This window comes from Clavelina lepadiformis, chromosome 9 (genome assembly GCF_947623445.1).
Source record: "Clavelina lepadiformis chromosome 9, kaClaLepa1.1, whole genome shotgun sequence".
NCBI lineage: Eukaryota > Metazoa > Chordata > Ascidiacea > Aplousobranchia > Clavelinidae > Clavelina > Clavelina lepadiformis.
Genome location: NC_135248.1, coordinates 1,988,363 through 2,006,682, shown reverse-complemented (window position 1 = coordinate 2,006,682; position 18,320 = coordinate 1,988,363). Strand labels below are relative to the sequence as shown.

The 18,320-nt window shown below is 36.9% G+C and overlaps 2 protein-coding genes across 2 annotated transcripts; one reads left to right on the top strand and one right to left on the bottom strand.

The window, feature by feature from the left end:
* Positions 1-478: 478 nt before the first annotated feature.
* On the bottom strand, positions 479-3,928 carry LOC143470865 (cilia-and flagella-associated protein 96-like). The gene is made up of 8 exons (XM_076969152.1): positions 3,739-3,928; positions 3,409-3,482; positions 3,065-3,210; positions 2,817-2,954; positions 2,485-2,560; positions 1,879-2,058; positions 1,382-1,554; positions 479-790 (listed from the first exon to the last, which is right to left on the bottom strand). Exons 1-8 carry the CDS (start codon positions 3,845-3,847, stop codon positions 739-741), a joined length of 948 nt encoding a protein of 315 aa, XP_076825267.1. The 5' UTR covers positions 3,848-3,928; the 3' UTR covers positions 479-738.
* Positions 3,929-6,302: 2,374 nt separating this feature from the next.
* LOC143471194 (cilia- and flagella-associated protein 299-like) lies at positions 6,303-18,055 on the top strand. Its single transcript, XM_076969587.1, has 6 exons — positions 6,303-6,498; positions 9,600-9,730; positions 15,348-15,438; positions 16,548-16,690; positions 17,208-17,337; positions 17,892-18,055. The coding sequence occupies exons 1-6, from the start codon at positions 6,391-6,393 to the stop codon at positions 17,988-17,990; spliced, it is 702 nt and encodes a 233-aa protein (XP_076825702.1). The 5' UTR covers positions 6,303-6,390; the 3' UTR covers positions 17,991-18,055.
* The last annotated feature ends 265 nt before the right edge of the window (positions 18,056-18,320 follow it).

Below are 18,320 nucleotides of genomic sequence, written 5' to 3'. Positions count from 1 at the left end.
TTTACAGTTTCTTGTTAACCTAACTCAAATTTTCATTCGCCAAACTAAAATAACCTTTGACACCGGTTTGCGTGACCTACTCAAGGCGAAAGAATCACTGTTTAATATAACGTTGTTGTGTTGATAATTAGGTCAAAGTTGCTTTTGTACTTGAAGTTGGAGAAGATAGAGCTGTATTTTGTTTTGGAAGAAAAACGAAATACCACAAAATACTTTCAGAACAATGATCATATTTATGCGTTAAAATTGTATTAAAAATAAAAATTTCTTTTTTTCAACAAAAAATCAGCGGCTTTGTACCAAAAAATTATGAACAAATCTTCAAGCTTAAAAAAACCCGATTTAAGCAAAACTTTCACATTGAAGCGGAAAATCTAAATTTGAAGATTAACATTAGAAGTCACAAGAATACCAAAAAAAGTTCAGCATTTAGAATGCAAACACTGAATACTAAAACAACAAAACTACACGCGCAAAGTCAATGCAGTATTGCCTGTATTTCGCAAAACGCTTTCACACAACAAAGGCACAAAGACATATGAAATGTCATACTAGTTAAGAACAATGCACCACCAATGTTTACACAGACCTCACAACAATAGACATCTTCCATAAAGGGGCTAAGCGGCTTTAGGTATCATTTTACAGAAATGACATTTACAAAGACCAAGAGGCTTATGGGAAAACGTGAGACATTAAAATAAAATTATAATTTCTCTTCATTAATATAGTTATGATTTAGTAAGCCATGACGCTCTGTATGGTCTTGTAGTTGTCTCTGTGCATTGACCTGGAAAAAATTAAGAAAACGACAGTCGTTAAATCAGCTTAAGATAGTCACAAACATAGTCTGTAGTCACAAAGATAGTCACAAACATAGTCTGTAGTCACAAAGATAGTCACAAACATAGTCTGTAGTCACAAAAATAGTCACAAACATAGTCTGTAGTCACAAAGATAGTCACAAACATAGTCTGTAGGTCACCAAACAGTGTTGTAACCAAATCATTTTTTCTGACTCGAGTCCAACTAAACGGTGACTCAAGTTGCGTCAAGTCAATACTTTAAATCTCTGACGTCATACTCGCACTGGGTAAAATCGATTTTCCTATTTAGTTGCTCTCTCCAAATCAGACTGGTTGATATTTTCTTTCATTGAAGTGTAATTTTTTTTTAAATATACGATTTTTTTACATAAAGGTCTATTTTTTGTGGTCGCAACTGTGACTTTGACTCAGGTCCAGCTAAGTCATTTAAAATATTTGATTTGAGTAAAGTCAAGTCATGAATAATTGGGACCTGAGTCAACTTAATGACTCCAGTCATTACAACACAGGTCAGCCAGCCTCAAAAAGCCTATTTATGATATCACAATACTCACTTTATGACGTTTTGTGCCACTACAGATCTCGTCGGGCTTGACTTATTTCCAGGAGATGGGTGGAATAATTTTCCTTCTTTGTTTTTGATCACTGATTTCCGTTGTTTTACCGTGTACGGATCATTCGAGTGCGAGGGGTAAGGATCAAACGTACCCGCCTTGGCGCCACCAATCTACGGAAAAGTGATAAAATGTGACAATAGACAACAAAGAACTTTATGCTTACAGGAAAGCAACCAGTGCCCAAGGAACACACGAAGATTTAAATAAAACCCACTCGTTCAAGGCAAAGTTGAACAATTGACCTTACTTGACTCTGTACTTAAGCCAGCTTATAAATAAAAGGTTGTAGCTGAAATGCTGTAAAAGTGCTTATATTGACAGCTTTAGAGAGAACGGAAAATTCGATGAAAGTCTCATGATAAAATGTATAGGGAGTCGGGTAGTGGGTTAGTTTTAAATCCCAGTGGAGTTTGCAGCAGTGCTCAAAAACTTACCTTCTTTGGTGGAGAGCTCGGTTTAAATGGTTTAACAGCGGGTAGCTTCGAGGATGAGCCTTTTGACGGACCTAATGACTTATCAGTTCGGTACGGATTTTTATCGAAGTAGGTAGATGGATGAAGATTCAATTTGAAAGCTCCTCCTTTCAACATGCTCTTGTGTGTGGAGAGCTCTTTCTGATGGGAAGCAAAGACATAGAATGTATTTTGGAATAAAATTTGCACTGTCTCGAAAGCTGTAAATGACATAGACTTGTAAGAAAAACTCCTAAGTCCAAACCCTATCAAAAGGCTCTTTCCGTGAAGTGCATTTTAGTTGGATGTGAAGTTGCAGTTTATTAAGCTAATCTCAGTCAGGTTAAATATTTTTAAGTCACAAAAAATTTCGCTTTTCCGCTGAAATTTTTACGAAAAGACAAATTTAAAAGCCAAAGCTTGAGTTAATGTCAAGTTAAAGATAACTTTATTTTTAGTCTTTACTTGCAAATACTACTATCGTCAGCATTTGGATAATGACAAATAGCTCAGCGTTTCAGATACAAAGAGACAACGAAATAGCATACGCCAATTGACAACAAAATGAGGTATTTAAGCTGTATTTACCCTCCTTAATTCTTTGGCCTTGTCAAACGCCTCAACTGCGTGTTCGTGTTGCTTGCCTAGCGTCAGGTTTACATATCTGTTGAAAAAAAGTATGATGATTGATTGTGCTAACATTCATACGCAGTATTGCATTTTATGCTTATGTAAGTTATGTTATTTATATTTCACCAAGATGTCTAACATAATAATTGTCACGTCAATCTTATTGAAAACATTTATTACATTCTAAACATTTATTGCAAAGTTTTATCTTTGAGATGTATTAGAAAAATAAATTTCATACAACTCACTTACAACAGACTTCAGGTATAAACAATGCAGGTTCAACTCACCCATATCCAGTACCCTGCTTTCCTGGGTTGGTTGTAAAATTTCTTCCAGGTGCCGTGTATGGCTTTCGGGGCCTTGACACGGGGCTAAAAGCCCCAACTGGCCCCGAAAATGTCCCATATGAATTTCCAAGGCCAGAACTGTAAAAGCAAATGAAAACAAAATGAAAATGAAAAAACTCTCTGGGTAAAAATAATGCAAATTCTATGAGGAAAAATTAATAATTTACAAATTTCTGTCTGTTACTCACGGCAATTTTGATCCACTATTTGGCAAAAATGCTTTTCCAATGTTTTTCTTGCTTTCTTTTAATCTTTGCTGTCTCCTCAGTTTCACTGGATCGGTGTACGCTTCTTTTTCCAATATTCGCTTAAATTGACTGTCAAAATAGCCTGCCTGAAATTAACATGATGTATTAATATTTTCAAAACTATTTGGTGTTCTTAAAAAATTCATAAAAAGAACATCTGACTTCAAATGTGATGGTAAGAAACAATAGCAATACAAAAAGGTTTATCTTTTAAAGTTTTATAGAATCGGTAAAAACTTTCATACTTTTAACTAAAACTTAGTTATACCGGGGTCACCAATTACCTGCAGAGCCGATCTTGCTTTACTCCCACCGGGTAACATGTGTTTTCCTTTGTATGCTGCATCATTGAATGGCACTGAAAATAAAAGCACGAGTGAGTTTGAATACGTGAACGTGGTTCTTTATGGCATCACCAAATATACTTTATCATACTTTGGAGCGAAATAGTTCTTCTGGGGATATAAAATAGAATCAAAATAGCCAATAGGTTAGTGTAACGCAAAATTTGGACTAGTGCTTTTTGCATCATGGCTGTTTTGTGTTTGCCCTGCTTTTAATCACAGACTCTTGAAATGAATCAACAAGGCTTGGAATCAGACATTTATACTTACAACTGCTGACGTGAACTTTTGGATATTTATCCCCAATTGTGGTGTACCCTACTTCACTGAATAAACCAATCCTCTCCATATCCGTTTTTCCTCCTCCGGTGCCAGCCATTTTGATTGTTTCTTTCAAAAACCCCCCACTATAAGGAAATAATTTATAAAACACCACCTAACACCCTGAAATGATATAAAACATAGTTAAACATTGTTTTTTGCATATTTTAATAGTTTTTAATAGCTTTATTTTGCAAAGATTCTGTTTAAAATGGTTAAAATGGTCGCAAACTATAAAAATGTCATGTGGTTGAAACTGATTAATGTCAAAAACTAATATTACAGCCAGGCTGCCGAGTATGCATCATGGAAGATCATGTATTATGCATCATGGAAGATCATGAAGATGTGCATCATGGAAGATCTTCTGCTCAGCTTTTTGCTACTCTCACACACTATTTTCACCTTTGCATTGTTACTGTACAGAAGCATTTCAAACAGATTTTTATCAAAAAGTTTGTGTGTCCACAAAAAACCAGCACTTGTTCATGGAACGAAACATATGTGCAAATTGATTACTATCAGACATGCCAAAATCAAAGCAAATAATGATCCACGTGTGCTTTGCTACATCAATCTGATATTTCAACAATCTGACATAAGTTGACGTCGGCTAAACTGTGTTAACTCAATTTAATCAGTAAATAACAAAATTTATAATCAGGATATTGGATGGCAATCTAGGGTTACTTTTACTTTTTCTGCACAAGCTTTCGCAAGCATCAGTTTGCTTTATCATGTGCACTAAGAGATGAATAAGACAAATTTGAGAGATAAATTTGAAAGCAAAACTAGGACTTGACTCATCAAGAGCAGCATTGAAGAAAAAACCAGTCTAAGGATGAAAGTGCTTTAACAGATTTATAAAATTCATAAACAATTCTTGTCAGTGCCCGTAAGTGTTTACAACCAACAACAAATGAACAACCGCTTAAATTCTTTAATTGTATGAGTAAAACTACGCCAAGTTCTATAGTTTAGGTAAAGTTCATAAACACTTAACATTTATTAATACTTATCTAAGAGTTATAAACTTCCATGTTAAGAGTGTCTACAGACTGCATAGTACTCACATTATGATAATATATGAAAGGCAAGATATGAAAATATTTCATATCATTGTTTCATTTCAATAGAAATTACAGCAGTTTTCAACAAGAAATCGTGACGCAAATTTTGGAGTGTTGACGTGCACTGAAACCTCAATTCTTTGCTTATTCATTATAATTGGCGTTTAAACAACCATTTATTTATTTATTTATTATAAACTGGCGTAAAAATGCAAAAGTTCGGGGTGCACCTTGATGAATTTCGTGTGTGTAGATGCCACATATTCGACTACCAATATGGCAAAAGTTCTAGCCTTTGACACTATAATTTTGAGCATTTTCTGTTCAATTCCTAGCCTGCTAGGCCTATTTGTTATAATTCACAAGGACTGTAAAATCCTAAAATAACCATGAAGATACGAGTAGATTTCAGGATAATACATAGGCTAGGCCTGCAATGTCAGCTGCACAACAAAAACCTTGCAAAAATAAAGTAAAAGTCACATTATAAAAGTCATAACAAAAAAACTATTGAAATAACCTGACATATTGAAATTTAATATGAGGTAAATTAGGTCAGTTTTTATTTGACTACGATCATCTCAAGTGGAGGGAACTCGGCGTGTGACTGTTGCTTAGCAATTGATGACGTATTACTTTTTTAAGAAATAGATCGGGGAGGAAGGACAAAACTTGTAAGCAAGGACACGGGTATTTACAAGAATAATTCAACAAAATATCAATAAAATAGGTTACTTGAAAATTACATCAAAAAGAATTTTCATGTATCTTTTCGTTTTTTAAGTCAATATGTTGTTGGTTTTATTTCTTTCCGCAAATGTCGCATTTTTGCATATATCATTTCGTTATGTAGATGTTATTATTTCGTGAATGAAAATTGACCCCCGTAAATACTCTATTTCAAAAGAAAAATTTATTTTAAAGTCACCAAAAACTGTTTCGGTTTTTATAATTCACGATTTCTATTCCTAATATAAACAAAGAGGAATTTGGAGATAAGTTTAGGATCCAAACTTTACCAAACAAGTCTAAAAAACCTAATATGTGTTTTCTGCGTCCAGTGTGTTTCAAACTCAAGCAAAAAAGTTTTTCTTTACTTTTCATTTTGCATTTTATGAATATATATCGGTAAATTTATTTCACAAAAATCAACCGCTATTTTAATACCGTACCTTCCAGACCAAGGAAGACGTCAACAAATGAACAAACAAGAAATTTCTTACCTTTTGTATAAAATTTTTGCTTCAATTTACACTGAAACTTTAATATAATAAACATTATAATGTATTTGCTTGTTTTTCAACATATCGGTACCCCACCCACATTAATTTAAAAAATATTTTCTGTCCATCAAGATTAGTAACTATAACAACATAGGTACTTCCCCAAAAGCGAAAAATTACTGTAGTACGGTACGGTAGTGAATTGTGGTTGGCAGTTCAGGTCAGAAAAAAACGTTGAAATATTGTTATAGTTACCATAAGTTTTGTCCTGATTTTAGACAAACATAGGACCAAAAAAATTGTAAACAATGGAAGAAGAGGGTAACGCAGGCGCCGACAATATTATCACTGAGTTTGTCACTTATGAAGACTTCCTGGATTCACAAATTACATCCTTGGATCTATATTACTTGGAGGTTTGCTTTCTTGTTTTGTAAGCAAAATTTGTACGAAAAATTAGTACGTGGTTTTCAGTGAAATTAGCGTACATTTCTATTTATTGACCTGAGTAATTGCCAATTACCGCATTTTTATTTTCCTACTTCAGTAAACAGCACTCAGTAAAGTAAGTGTCTACTTCACCGGCTGCCATTTACTGAAGTAAAAAATTACCAATTGCATTAACCGGCTAATTGTTTACCAAAGTAACTTTTTCCAAATTCGGTAAAAGGCTGCGGGTGAAATAGACGCTGCCTTACAAAATTACGCATAAAAATACAAAATACAGAAGTTAACTTGACTTTGCGATTAATTTCTAATTTCTCACTTCGCTTTCTTGTGAATCACATCCAAACACAGATAAAATGCATTTGAACAAATAAAGCAAGGGTCCGCACTTATTTTTGGATTTGACTATGAAAGATAATTCTAGATACTCACACAACCCAAGCGTTTTGCGATTTTTCTAACAAACATTCAGAATTAAATAGTTTACTGTTAGTGACTGCTACACTGAATGTTACTTGAGCAAGAATTGCAAATAGACGAAGCAACTGTAGCACACCGTAGCAGCAAATTTAACTCTTGCAATGTAATCCTCGCTAAATAAGTTCAAAATGTTTTTACGATCCAAAGTAGAAGATTTCGCAACCCAAACTTAGGTCACAGCTCACTATTTGCTGACCTTTGAACTAAAGTAATATTGAGTTTTGTGGCTTTGCTGATAGTAAAACTTTGGTCTTTCACATTTCATTAATGTTATGCATGTTTTTGCCTTTGAGGCCTTTCCACATTTGCTTTTCTAATTTGTGATAACCATCATCATAAGTGCTATATGTTTGTGATCTGTACTTCCGGACAATTTACCTTTCCCCACATTTAAGGCGAAAAATTAAATGAATGAATAAAAACATACCTAAAGTTTATCATCTCAGTTTTTGGCGACCAGGACGTGACATATTTCTGTTATCGTTGAATATGTTAAAAATTCGACTATGGCTTATATAAACATGATGCTAATTTGCTTTTTAATGTGTTGCTATAGGCTAGAAATATTTTTACTTAAAAATCCCATGTGAACTTTAGAGACATTTAAGAGACCGAATCGAGGTTAGAGATGCACAAAACAACTGGAATCAGCTGCAAACAAACTCATGTAGAGAGAGAAAGAAGTTTACCTGCCCTTTAACTTAAGAAAATCAACAGTCGTTTAGTGTGGATTGGCAAATGACATGCGGTCATCCAATTCTGTCACTCCAGATTATAAATCAGATAGGATTAGATCAATAAGAACCTATCAGATAAAAAGCTGATCACATAAAACCAAAGTTTAAGCAAAAGTGATGTACTCACTATTTCACCAAGAAAGTATCATCATTAGATTAAATCATTACTAAAAATTATCAAATAAAAACTTGAAATCAACATCTTTACACATTTTTCATATCAATCCTTACAGCACTTTCTTTGTGATAAATCAGAGATAAATTTCTTCCAGAAACGTTTAAGCGTGACCTAATTTTTAATCCATTTGATGATTTGTTTGAAAATTTCTTGTCTAAGTAAAACAAAAGCAGTTAAACCAATAAGGTGATGCCACAGAGGTTGGTATTTTATGATAATCTAGGTGTGTCCAAAGGTACTGAATGGCTGCAACAGTACTATGCCATCACAATGTTATGTTTTAGATGAAACCGTTCTTTTATCTTTCCATTAAATATGATCCACAATAAAATTGTGGCCTCACCTGGTTGAGGGATAAAAATGCATCTTTAAATTGAATTTCGAATAATTCCAAGTAAGTTTATTGATCTGTTGACTTTGACTTAATGAGCATTCACTGCAATCTATCATATTTGCATACAAAGCTGTATTTATTTCACTCTTCTGGAACATAATCTTTGCTGATATTAATTGCAAAAGTGATGCAACAAACTTGTTTTTACATCCCCGGAATAGAAATTTGAAGGAACACAATTATTACAGTTACTGTTGTTCAAACTGAGTGTTCAAAATGGACGTGTCTAGCATTAGAGTAAAACTGTTGGTTTTGAAGTTATTTCCAAGTTCTCTAGCATTTCCTAAGTTATGTTTAAAATCTCACCAGCTTATAGGTTAGCCCATAGTTCAAATAAGCCCTATTCAGTACAAGTACATTTACCACAGTTTGTAGTGATTTGTCTTCGTCACTTCGCAAATAACAGCAGGTTTATGAATTCCTCTTAAACAACCACTTGAGGCAAGTTCTACTCTATGAGATAAATCACTCACTGGTGTTTGGTGTTTTATCCCAGAGAATACAAAATTATATAACTCACAGAATGATGTAAGACCTACTTAACGAAATTTATCTTCATTATTCCATAACCATGGTTTGGTGACACCAATTTGTGACACAGCAATGACCCACTTAATAGCTAGAAACGCATATCTATCTGTGAAATCCAAATAAAGTTACTTTAAATTACTAATAAGGGTTGTCGTATCACATCGCACTTGGCAGAAAATATGTGAATTTAACATCTCTGATATAAAGCCAAAGTAAGTTTTATATAGTATTTAAAATCCAAACAAAATGACACATTTAAGCTATAATATGTCTATGTAAGATCCTTTGCATTTTATTTCCCCTCAACTGAACGTCCAGGCAAAATTTTAATCCTGGATGTTGAATCACCAGATGATGTGTAGATTTTTAGTCCAACAAACATCCTCATTTTCAATAAACATATTTGTTTATGTACAGCATTGTGCTTTCATTTTTTCCCATCAACTATGTTATTCCTTCTCGTTTAAACACATATTTCAATTCCTGATGCTGAAGCACAGCTTTTCAATAACTGGGATCATACTAATTTTATATTGCATTGCGTGCATATATGTAGAGCCAGTGCGACTCCAGTAACAGCTGGAACACACATAAAAGTCGACGGAGAGATTTGCCGTTTAATAATACATTAGTTAACTCATCATGAATATCCTAATCTTAAATGTTTATTGTTCATATTATCACAATTTTCTATCACAACGTTTTTATTTGCATTACATGTACAATAACGTCCTTTATGACATCACACAGGATGAGGAGCTAGCTCGTCAGCTTGTTGAACTTGGATACAGAGGAAGTGGAGAAGTTCTGAAACGAGAAGAGTTTGAGGCGAGGAAGCAGGCTGCAGAGGCTTCCAGACTCTCAAAGAGGAGCCAACAAAAGTGAGCTTGTATAAAATCAAAATGTTGAAAATGCAACTTGAATGTTTTAATTGTTTTTAGTTAGTTTTAAGTTTTCATTTTAAGTTAGAGTTAGTTAAGTTATTTTAAGTTGTTTTTTTAGTTAGTTAAGTTAGTTGTATTTGCTGTATAATGATTACAAGTAAAACTAGTTGTAATATATCAAACGCAACTGGTGTTTAATAAAGATTTTGAAGCCACTGTGTACCTCTTGAGCCACGCTATGGCTATTACATATTGTATTAACCATATAATAACGTCTGCATGTTCGATGTAATCACCATGCGTTGCACATCGTGGTTCTTGATTGATGGGATGATGTCTGAAACCCAACCGAACATTTTATGAATAACTTCTCAAATGCACTTTCGAACTGGCACAAGATAAGCAGGTGTAATAGCTGCCCTTGCAAGCTGACTGCTGCACTTTGAAAGTTAAAGTGGATAATGAGTGTTGTTGAGAAATAAGTGCAATTTCAAACTTGTTTTAGTCGGTGACTAACACAGACACCTCACCATAGCCTGAACAGCCTTTGGTATACGTAAGATTGCTTGACCACGAAGTAGGGACAGTCGTAGGAAGTGCCATATGTAGGTAGGTACCTTTACCGATACCTTTTTTGTGCAACAGCGGTTCCCAACTTTCTTTGATTTGCGGCAACTTTTTGTCTTCAAAATTTTGCCTGAGACAAAAATACCACTTGATATTTGTAATTGGACGTTTATTGTTTTAACATCATTAACATGTAGAGTACCCCTTAAGGAGTCGCATGGAACTTTCTTTTCTAAAATGGTGTCGCAGAACCAAAAAGTTTGAGAAGCCATGAATTACAGTACATTGATGTGACAGATGATGCGCCCTCAGGTATTGCCGTGGCTCAATTTCAAATAAAGTCGTGCCGCTACACAACGCTATTGAGTAAGATTCTTAGCAATTCCGTCGAGGGCCGTGTGTTGTTTTCCCAAGCACGGGGATTTCAAAAAAGGCGAAAAAGACCGGAGAGTCTTTAAATTATCTTTTCGCGTCGCTCCACGTCTGGAAAATGTCTCTCTGGACGTTCTGGCTTGTCTAACAAATAAATAAGGATGAACAATGTGGCTGTAATTTATAAACTCAGGGAGTAATCATTTACAAGGTTAATCTCGGCGAATGGCTTGCACCTGTTTTATTTTGACCGCACAATTCGATCACTCATTGTGTTGTTGATAGCGGCCGCGATTTTAAGCCTTCTGTGTCTTGTATACCGTGTGTTAGGCGTGTCCGGCTGTTACTTAACGACTGGTAACTTTCAAATTCGACGCTGGCGCTTAACAGTTTTTGCAACATGTAGTCAAAGCATAATTCACTCTTCACTGTCTTTGCAACCCCTTTCAGCTTCCAGAAAGGTGCTGAAATATATTGCGCAAGGTTTTTGTGCAGTGTTTACTAGTTATGGATTTTAAGCACACGCCTTTTTCATAACGGATTTTACATGTCTAAATTTTTACTAAATTTTTCATCTTTGTTATTTTTTGCCGAACCGTATTTGGATGGGGTTACTTGCTTAAAAAAGCATCACTACGTCATGACTTGACGTGCTTTTTGATCATTAACTTGCACTTGTAATCCATCATTTTGTTGTCTATGGAAGTTTGTCCTTTTTCGAGCCGAAGTCGCTCTTGTCTCGGTTGGTCACGTGAGTGCCGCAAAGTAGAAGATATTCACATCCAGGAAACATGGAAAATCATTTTTAACCTTTTCATTGACTACGCTAACTACCTGTTTGATTTTCCTGTAACCAGCAGCCTGAATGAACCCTTGTTATTGTCCGAACGACGCGAACTAACAATTAACGAACAAGATGCGCTCGTGCGGTGACGTTTTCTCTGAGTAATAAAAGCAGCACAAAGTGTCACTTTGTTGGCCCTGTTGTCGTTTCTTTTCTAAGGCGGGAAAGTGATCCGTGTTTTGGCACCTTGTGAGACGTGTTTAATTTCACCTACCTCCATTCATTCATTTCGCGCGCAACGAGACTCACATCGAATCAGCTTTTGAAGTTCGCGTTCGGCCAGATGTGCTGGGCCTTAATACTACTCTGCTTGGCTTTGTAATCGGCTTGCAATAAATGACTAGTTTGATGTTAAGATACCTGACACCCGGTGTAGGCTTCGACTTAACACACAGTCAATGAACAGTCGTCGTTTATGCGCGCGGATTATGTCAGGCACGGCACAATCAGCACCCTGTCAGCAATTGACGCGCCGTTTAATTTCTCTGTGTTTTGTAAACAAGTTGAAGTGAAGGCCATTTCCAAGTTTCGGTTAACTCGTGTCAATCACTACTCAAATAGCTGGTTGTGTTAAGAAGCTTTCAAAGATTATCGCAGCTCGCCTGCTACTTTCCCATCGGTCCCACATGCCTATATGTCCGTTTTACAAACTGAAAATGCGACTTACGACTTTGTATACAAAAGTTTTTAGTCTTTAAGGTGTTAAATTGCTGACTTTACGCATTTTTTAGCCATTTGTCGTATTAGCGTCTTCATATTCATATTACGTTGCTTGTGATGAATAAAAAATACCCGGATCCACTCAGACCTTTTTCTCCTAAATTTTGGACTTAACGTCACGTAAAAGCAAATGCAGATGCAAAGACCTCCGCATAACCAAGAATTTCTAAATTTTTTGAAGAAAAAAAACTTGTGTTTTACGGAATTTTCTACGAGTCCTGCGTGCCCCAAATCTTCATGGTAATAGTTCTGGTATTGCTGCATTCGTTGAAGCAACAATGCTACGATTGTTACGTCAGAACGTACAAGGCAAACCTATAGTCCTTGTGTATTTGCTGAATAGCTTGTTCACGAGGGAGTCGTAATGGAATTTCAACCACTTAAAAACTTGCCGCATCGTTGCAAGATTTTCACGACTGATTGGAAATCTCTTCTACGGCATGGGTGGGCGTGAGCCACGACCTGTCGCTCGCGTCAAAACTAAACGCTTTTTATGATCTCTATGGAACTAGTTGTTTCAAACGACCGCCGCACTCCACACCTGGCTTCCAATTTTCCGACCTATGTTCTTTGAAAGTGACAGGACAAGTGCCTATTTACGACGATGTCATCAGATACGAACTAAAATCAATCTCTAGTAACCAGCCCTTTGTACAGTTTGTGCTGGGCCTCTGTACCGTCCGGATGCAATGTGTACTGCTCTCGTTAGGATTTATTATGCGCGATTGTGACGTAATAATATGTTGTGTTTCTCACAAAGGACTCGTGTAACGTTACCGCGGGTGACGCTAACATTACGCTTGGATCAAAGGGTAGACGGCAGGTGGGTTGTTTGTTATGTCTTTTTGGGTTGCTTGTCACTTGGCAGTTGCCTAGGGGCCTAAACGAGACCACCTGGGTGACAGTGGGGTAAACCGATAGCCCGCTAATCTGAAAACCACGCGGAAAAAAGTTTCCAAAGGCGTTTCCCATAAAATTATCCGATTTCTATAATTGAATCTGCTGGCTTGGTGCTTGAGCGGCAACATCAAATATGGCCTTTCATCTGTGAGCTCATAATACGAGTTTCCTTATTCTTCTTCGTTAAATATTAAACTAATCGGCGCTCCAACGCGTGCACGTCCACCAAGGATACAATTTATGGACCAAGGATTTAAAATATGTTTTCGTCGGACAAATTATAAACGAGCGTTTCGAATAATGTCTGTGGTCATACATAAAGGTGACTTTCGCGCTGTCCATTTGCTTTCAAAATACCCTCGCAGAAAATTGAAGCGGATTGTTTAGTTAAATCAATGTTTAATTAACTGCTTGGTCTTAAAACATGTTTCCTTGACCAGGTGCGGCCGTTGTCAACTCCGCTCCAAGCCCTCGAAGTTTGATTTCATAATTTTTAATGAAAACTTCGCTGGGGACGGCTTGCTTTGTTTATTGTCAATAAAATTTTCTTCCGCGCAACAGGTGTGTTCGATTCGGCAAAGGTTCGAGGTATTTATCTAATTACACCACAGATGAACGCGCTGTCATCGTTTTAAGGTAAAATCGCGTTTGTTTGTCACCAAAAACTCTCCACTGAAAAACCATTAATTGCACGTCGGTCGTTTTACAAATCTATTTCTGTGTTAAATTCACCTTCGCACTTCGTCTGTCACTTTGGCGACGCGGCACACGACGTGTCAGGGGTCAATGGTTGTCTTCGTGTTCGGAACAACGGAATTTTGTTGCTCGTCCGTCGCGCATGATTGCTCGCACGAGCTCCGGCGGCATGAGGAGAAACATGATGAGGTTAAGATTTTCTGTTCTCGTTTTTTTTGCAGTGTTTGCCCTCATCGGTCTTTGGCATTTTTACCATACGACGAATATCGTATTTCTGTGCATATCTTACGTCAGAGGTCGTAAGATCGCCCATTTTTGCCAGTAATAATCCCATATTTGACCTTGCATCGAGCAAAACACTTGAAATACTACCACCCGCTATGCGTTCATGTTACAACGCTTGTGACACCAAATTTGCCTGCAATCAAATGCTGAGAAATACCTTTTGATTTTCAGCGCACCTCGACTTGCGGAAAAGTGGATCTAATCGTTTGGAATGCTAACTTGGTAATTGAATACTGCGTGGTGTACAGTCGTGGCGTACTCTTAAGTATAATTTATCACTTAAACAGAATGGTTAATGCAGAAATTCGGTTGAAATGTTGAAATAGCTTCGGCCAGCTGGCTTTACTAGCTCAAATACTCTTTGCCAGGGATTAATTCTATCTCGGTTAACATTGGGCCCGCTGGAGTGTTAGATTCCTGCCGTATTTGGCAACGATATCGAGGTTAATTTAATTTATGTTATTCAATGTGATAAAAACTATTATACCGTGCACGTTGACGCAGGTTCGAAAATATGTAAACAACACAACTACACAACAACACAACAACACAACAAACTTTTTATGACGGCCGTTTGCCGAAAAGAAACATTAATTCAATCGGTTTCGGTTGAATTTCCGCCACCTGTGTGCGATTGGGACATCACTAAAAGGTTTACTTTCGTTTCAAACCGCTTGCATTGTTTAGAATAGCCGGTCGCTCTACAACTCTCCTGTTTATGTAACGCTAGATCTTAGTTAAAGGCTCGTGGATTTACCTGATCTAGATAATGTGCACCCGGTTTGTTATTTGATATCACTACGAGCGCCCTACCTGTTGATAATTAGGGGCTACTGCTACATCGGGCAGGTGCGTCTTTACAATGCTAAATCGACTCAGGTGCTTGGTATAAAACGATACTGATCAGAATCTTATCTTCTTATGGCGTTTGGTGTTTTATCACATACTACACCCCTAGAAAATATTACAAAAGTTTTTTCATATTTTTTCTTTTACAGTATTTTGTTTTTCTCGCTAATTCTGTTTTAATGTGTTTGTTTCATGTTTTGTCGCCCTCACGTGCCGGTGTGAACGAATGACAAAAGCGATCTGACGTCACATCGACCGTGACGTCAAAACATAAAACAACAGAAACACGAAAGCAAATTCAGCTCCCTGCAAATGCCAACAATCCACACAAGTAGGCTACGTTGGTTTCAATGAAAAAAAACCGGTTGCAATGTTTTACAGGACTTTGGCCAGTTCAGGCAAAGACCTTCGAGGAACTTTCCTGCGTGCTCTTGCTCAGAGAGAGGAGGGCAACAGAAGCGGAAAGATGACGGTGAGTCGGACTCGCTCCTGCTTCTTTGTGATATTTGTTGTGTTTTCTTTTTTCGTCAGACGTCGCGCGAATACTTTTATTGTTTTTACGAGCTTTTCAAGATTGTTCGATTTACTCTCTCGCTCTCATAAAAGCTATCTCCTCCTACGACATCTTTTCTTTGACGCGACCCTATCTTTAAAGTTAATTACAGTCAACAAAAAGCGGTCATATACTCTCCAATCTCTATATTCCAATGTATCCTTCGTAAGTTACCGGTTCAATTAGTTTTTGCCGCGATTGCGAAATAATGTTTTCACAATTTTGCTACTTCCCGTTCGATTACCAAATATGGTAGTGACCCACGTTTTCTCATGTTTTGGTCACACGGGACCCCGCGTCCGCCTTCTTATTATGACATCATAATCACTGGATCGCTTGCGCTCCATTTTATTCACGTCACTCAACCTTATTCTCGCGTTTGTCGTTTGTGACGTAAGCACTTGAAATAAAAATTATATTATGACGTCACTAAGTGCGAAAACGACGGCTTAATGTCTGATATGGCGTGGCGCCAATGACAGGTGCTAATTAAAACCCAGGTCGCCAAACAGGTCCCTTCCACTTAATTGTTAAGTGAACAGGATAAAACTTTCCAAAATCGTTAATCATTTTGTAGTGATTGGCATTTAAAGGTCGTGTGAGAATTTACGTGGCAGCGTTGCAAGCTGTTGCAATTGCATTTCATTTAGACGCCAGCCAACCTGTCCTTGGTCTGTGTTACAAATCAGCTGTCGGCGTAAATCCCCCGGATGTAATTTACAAGCGGAATTCCAGCATTCACGTCCAAGCACGTGATTTTAAACCCGTTTATGTTTGCCCTCTCTCTGCCAACCGTTGTTGCTTCTTCGTCATAAATATTACGCGCATTCAACGTCGTGTTGTCTTAAGTTAACGAAATTTTGTCGTAATTCGTTTTTAAAGCGGTGTTGTTGAAGTTTTAAAATATATGCTCGTATAATAGATTAAGCGACCTTGAAGGACCGTGGTATGCTTTTTATTCCGTTTTTGTTTCAAATTTCTTACGTCACCATACTTTTGCTTGTTACGTCACAAATATCTTTATGCAGTCGATAATCTTCATCCGAGACAAGAACTTGCGTCATCAGGAAATTTCAGGATATATTGACTTTGCACACCGGCTAAAGACCGAAGATTTCGAACCCTATTTCTCGGGGAAGAAGCGTTTGCTTCCGCGTCCCTCCGACCTCAGGTAACCCTTTGATTTGTTTACGTCATAATAGGTTGATGATTTAAGCAAAATGACGCAAATGTAAGAAATTGCTTGGACAACACGCTGGGAAAATGTTTTTGTTAAATGACAAGTTTTGCTTCACGATAATAACATTTGTTGTATGAAGTCAGTGACATAACTCAAGAGTATTAAGTTACTAAATTTTCCGCAACTTTATTTTGTTTCTGTTCGTTCCTCTGTAATATAATGGCTCTGATAAATAAAGTATAAAGTTACTAAAACCACAGAAGACTAATAGCTATAGCCTATAGCACTTTTACGGTTGTCTAATGTCATGCTTTTATCAAATTACACGTTTTATTTCAGTGTTTATAAATAATTATTTAACCTTAAACCCGCTGTCTGTCGCATTTAATAAATTAATTAGAAATTAAGTGCAATAAAATATTTCATATACTTCATATTACACTGTAGGCCCTATAGTATAGGGCAATATTAAAGAACCGACTTTTTTCATTTTTTTCCCTTTCGCCAGTTTCTACAACTGGGAGACGCAAACATCAACCTCCAATCCGACCCCAAACTACCAAGTGATCGCAGAGAACGCATCCGGACTTCTCTTTAAGAACAAGAGAGACCGAAAGATCTTGAACGTGGATCCCAAGGTCAGATTTCTCATGCCGCGAAATTGGGAGGAATTGCGCTCGTTTTTAGCGAGCTTAATGGGGGAGGGCATGGGACTTGTACATACGTAGCGTATATCGCATGGGGCTGAAAATTAATCAGAACCGGTTTTAAACATAATCATTCTTTGGAAGTATTATTAAAGACTGTGCTTCCTTTGATGGCTTTAGAAGAAAACTGGCGAAACGTTGTGATAAAACCCATAACTATAAGTGAAAAAAGATTTTTAAGGGAACTGATCATGTAGACGAAAAAACCGGGAATACGTTTGCATCCGGGTACACGAGTTATCCTGTCCTGTGTAAAACATAGACCGTTGTCAGCAATACAACTGTCCTTAAGTGTAATGGAGAATTATTTCTATACCAAAGTTTTTCCGACCTTTAAGGCCTGTTGTTTTTATAAACCATTATCATTTATCACATGGAAATGTATTGAAATAGTATAGTTTAGTAAAAACAACACTATTATAAACAATTAATTATAGTAAAAGACACTTATAGATCCACAAATTGAACTCGGTTTTTGGTTGCAGGCGTTAACACCAGGCGACAACTCGACCCGAACACCGGTCGTCACTGACCAGTACATCCAGGTGGTCATTTACGATCACGTCACAAGAAGGAAGACTTAGATGATTTTCATATAACGAACATCTTATAACTTTTTTGTAATAAATCTGTACATATGCGTAGATAACTCGGTTTCTGTTTCTGAGTTCAGGTTCCTTGGAACGTCATGAGCGATCGCTGGTTGTTATGTGCAGCGGTGGGTTTGAAATTATGGGTCAGGCGAGTGATCCGTCCTCTTGGGGTCTAAAAGATTTCCGTTGCATCAAATGATAAAGCGACCCCACTGTAACCCCTATAATTTCGCATTTGGTCTTTCATTAGAATTTTTTAGTCATTATTAGGCTAAAGTTCGGCGTATGCTCCATGATCTGGCCTTGCCAAAATATCAAGCC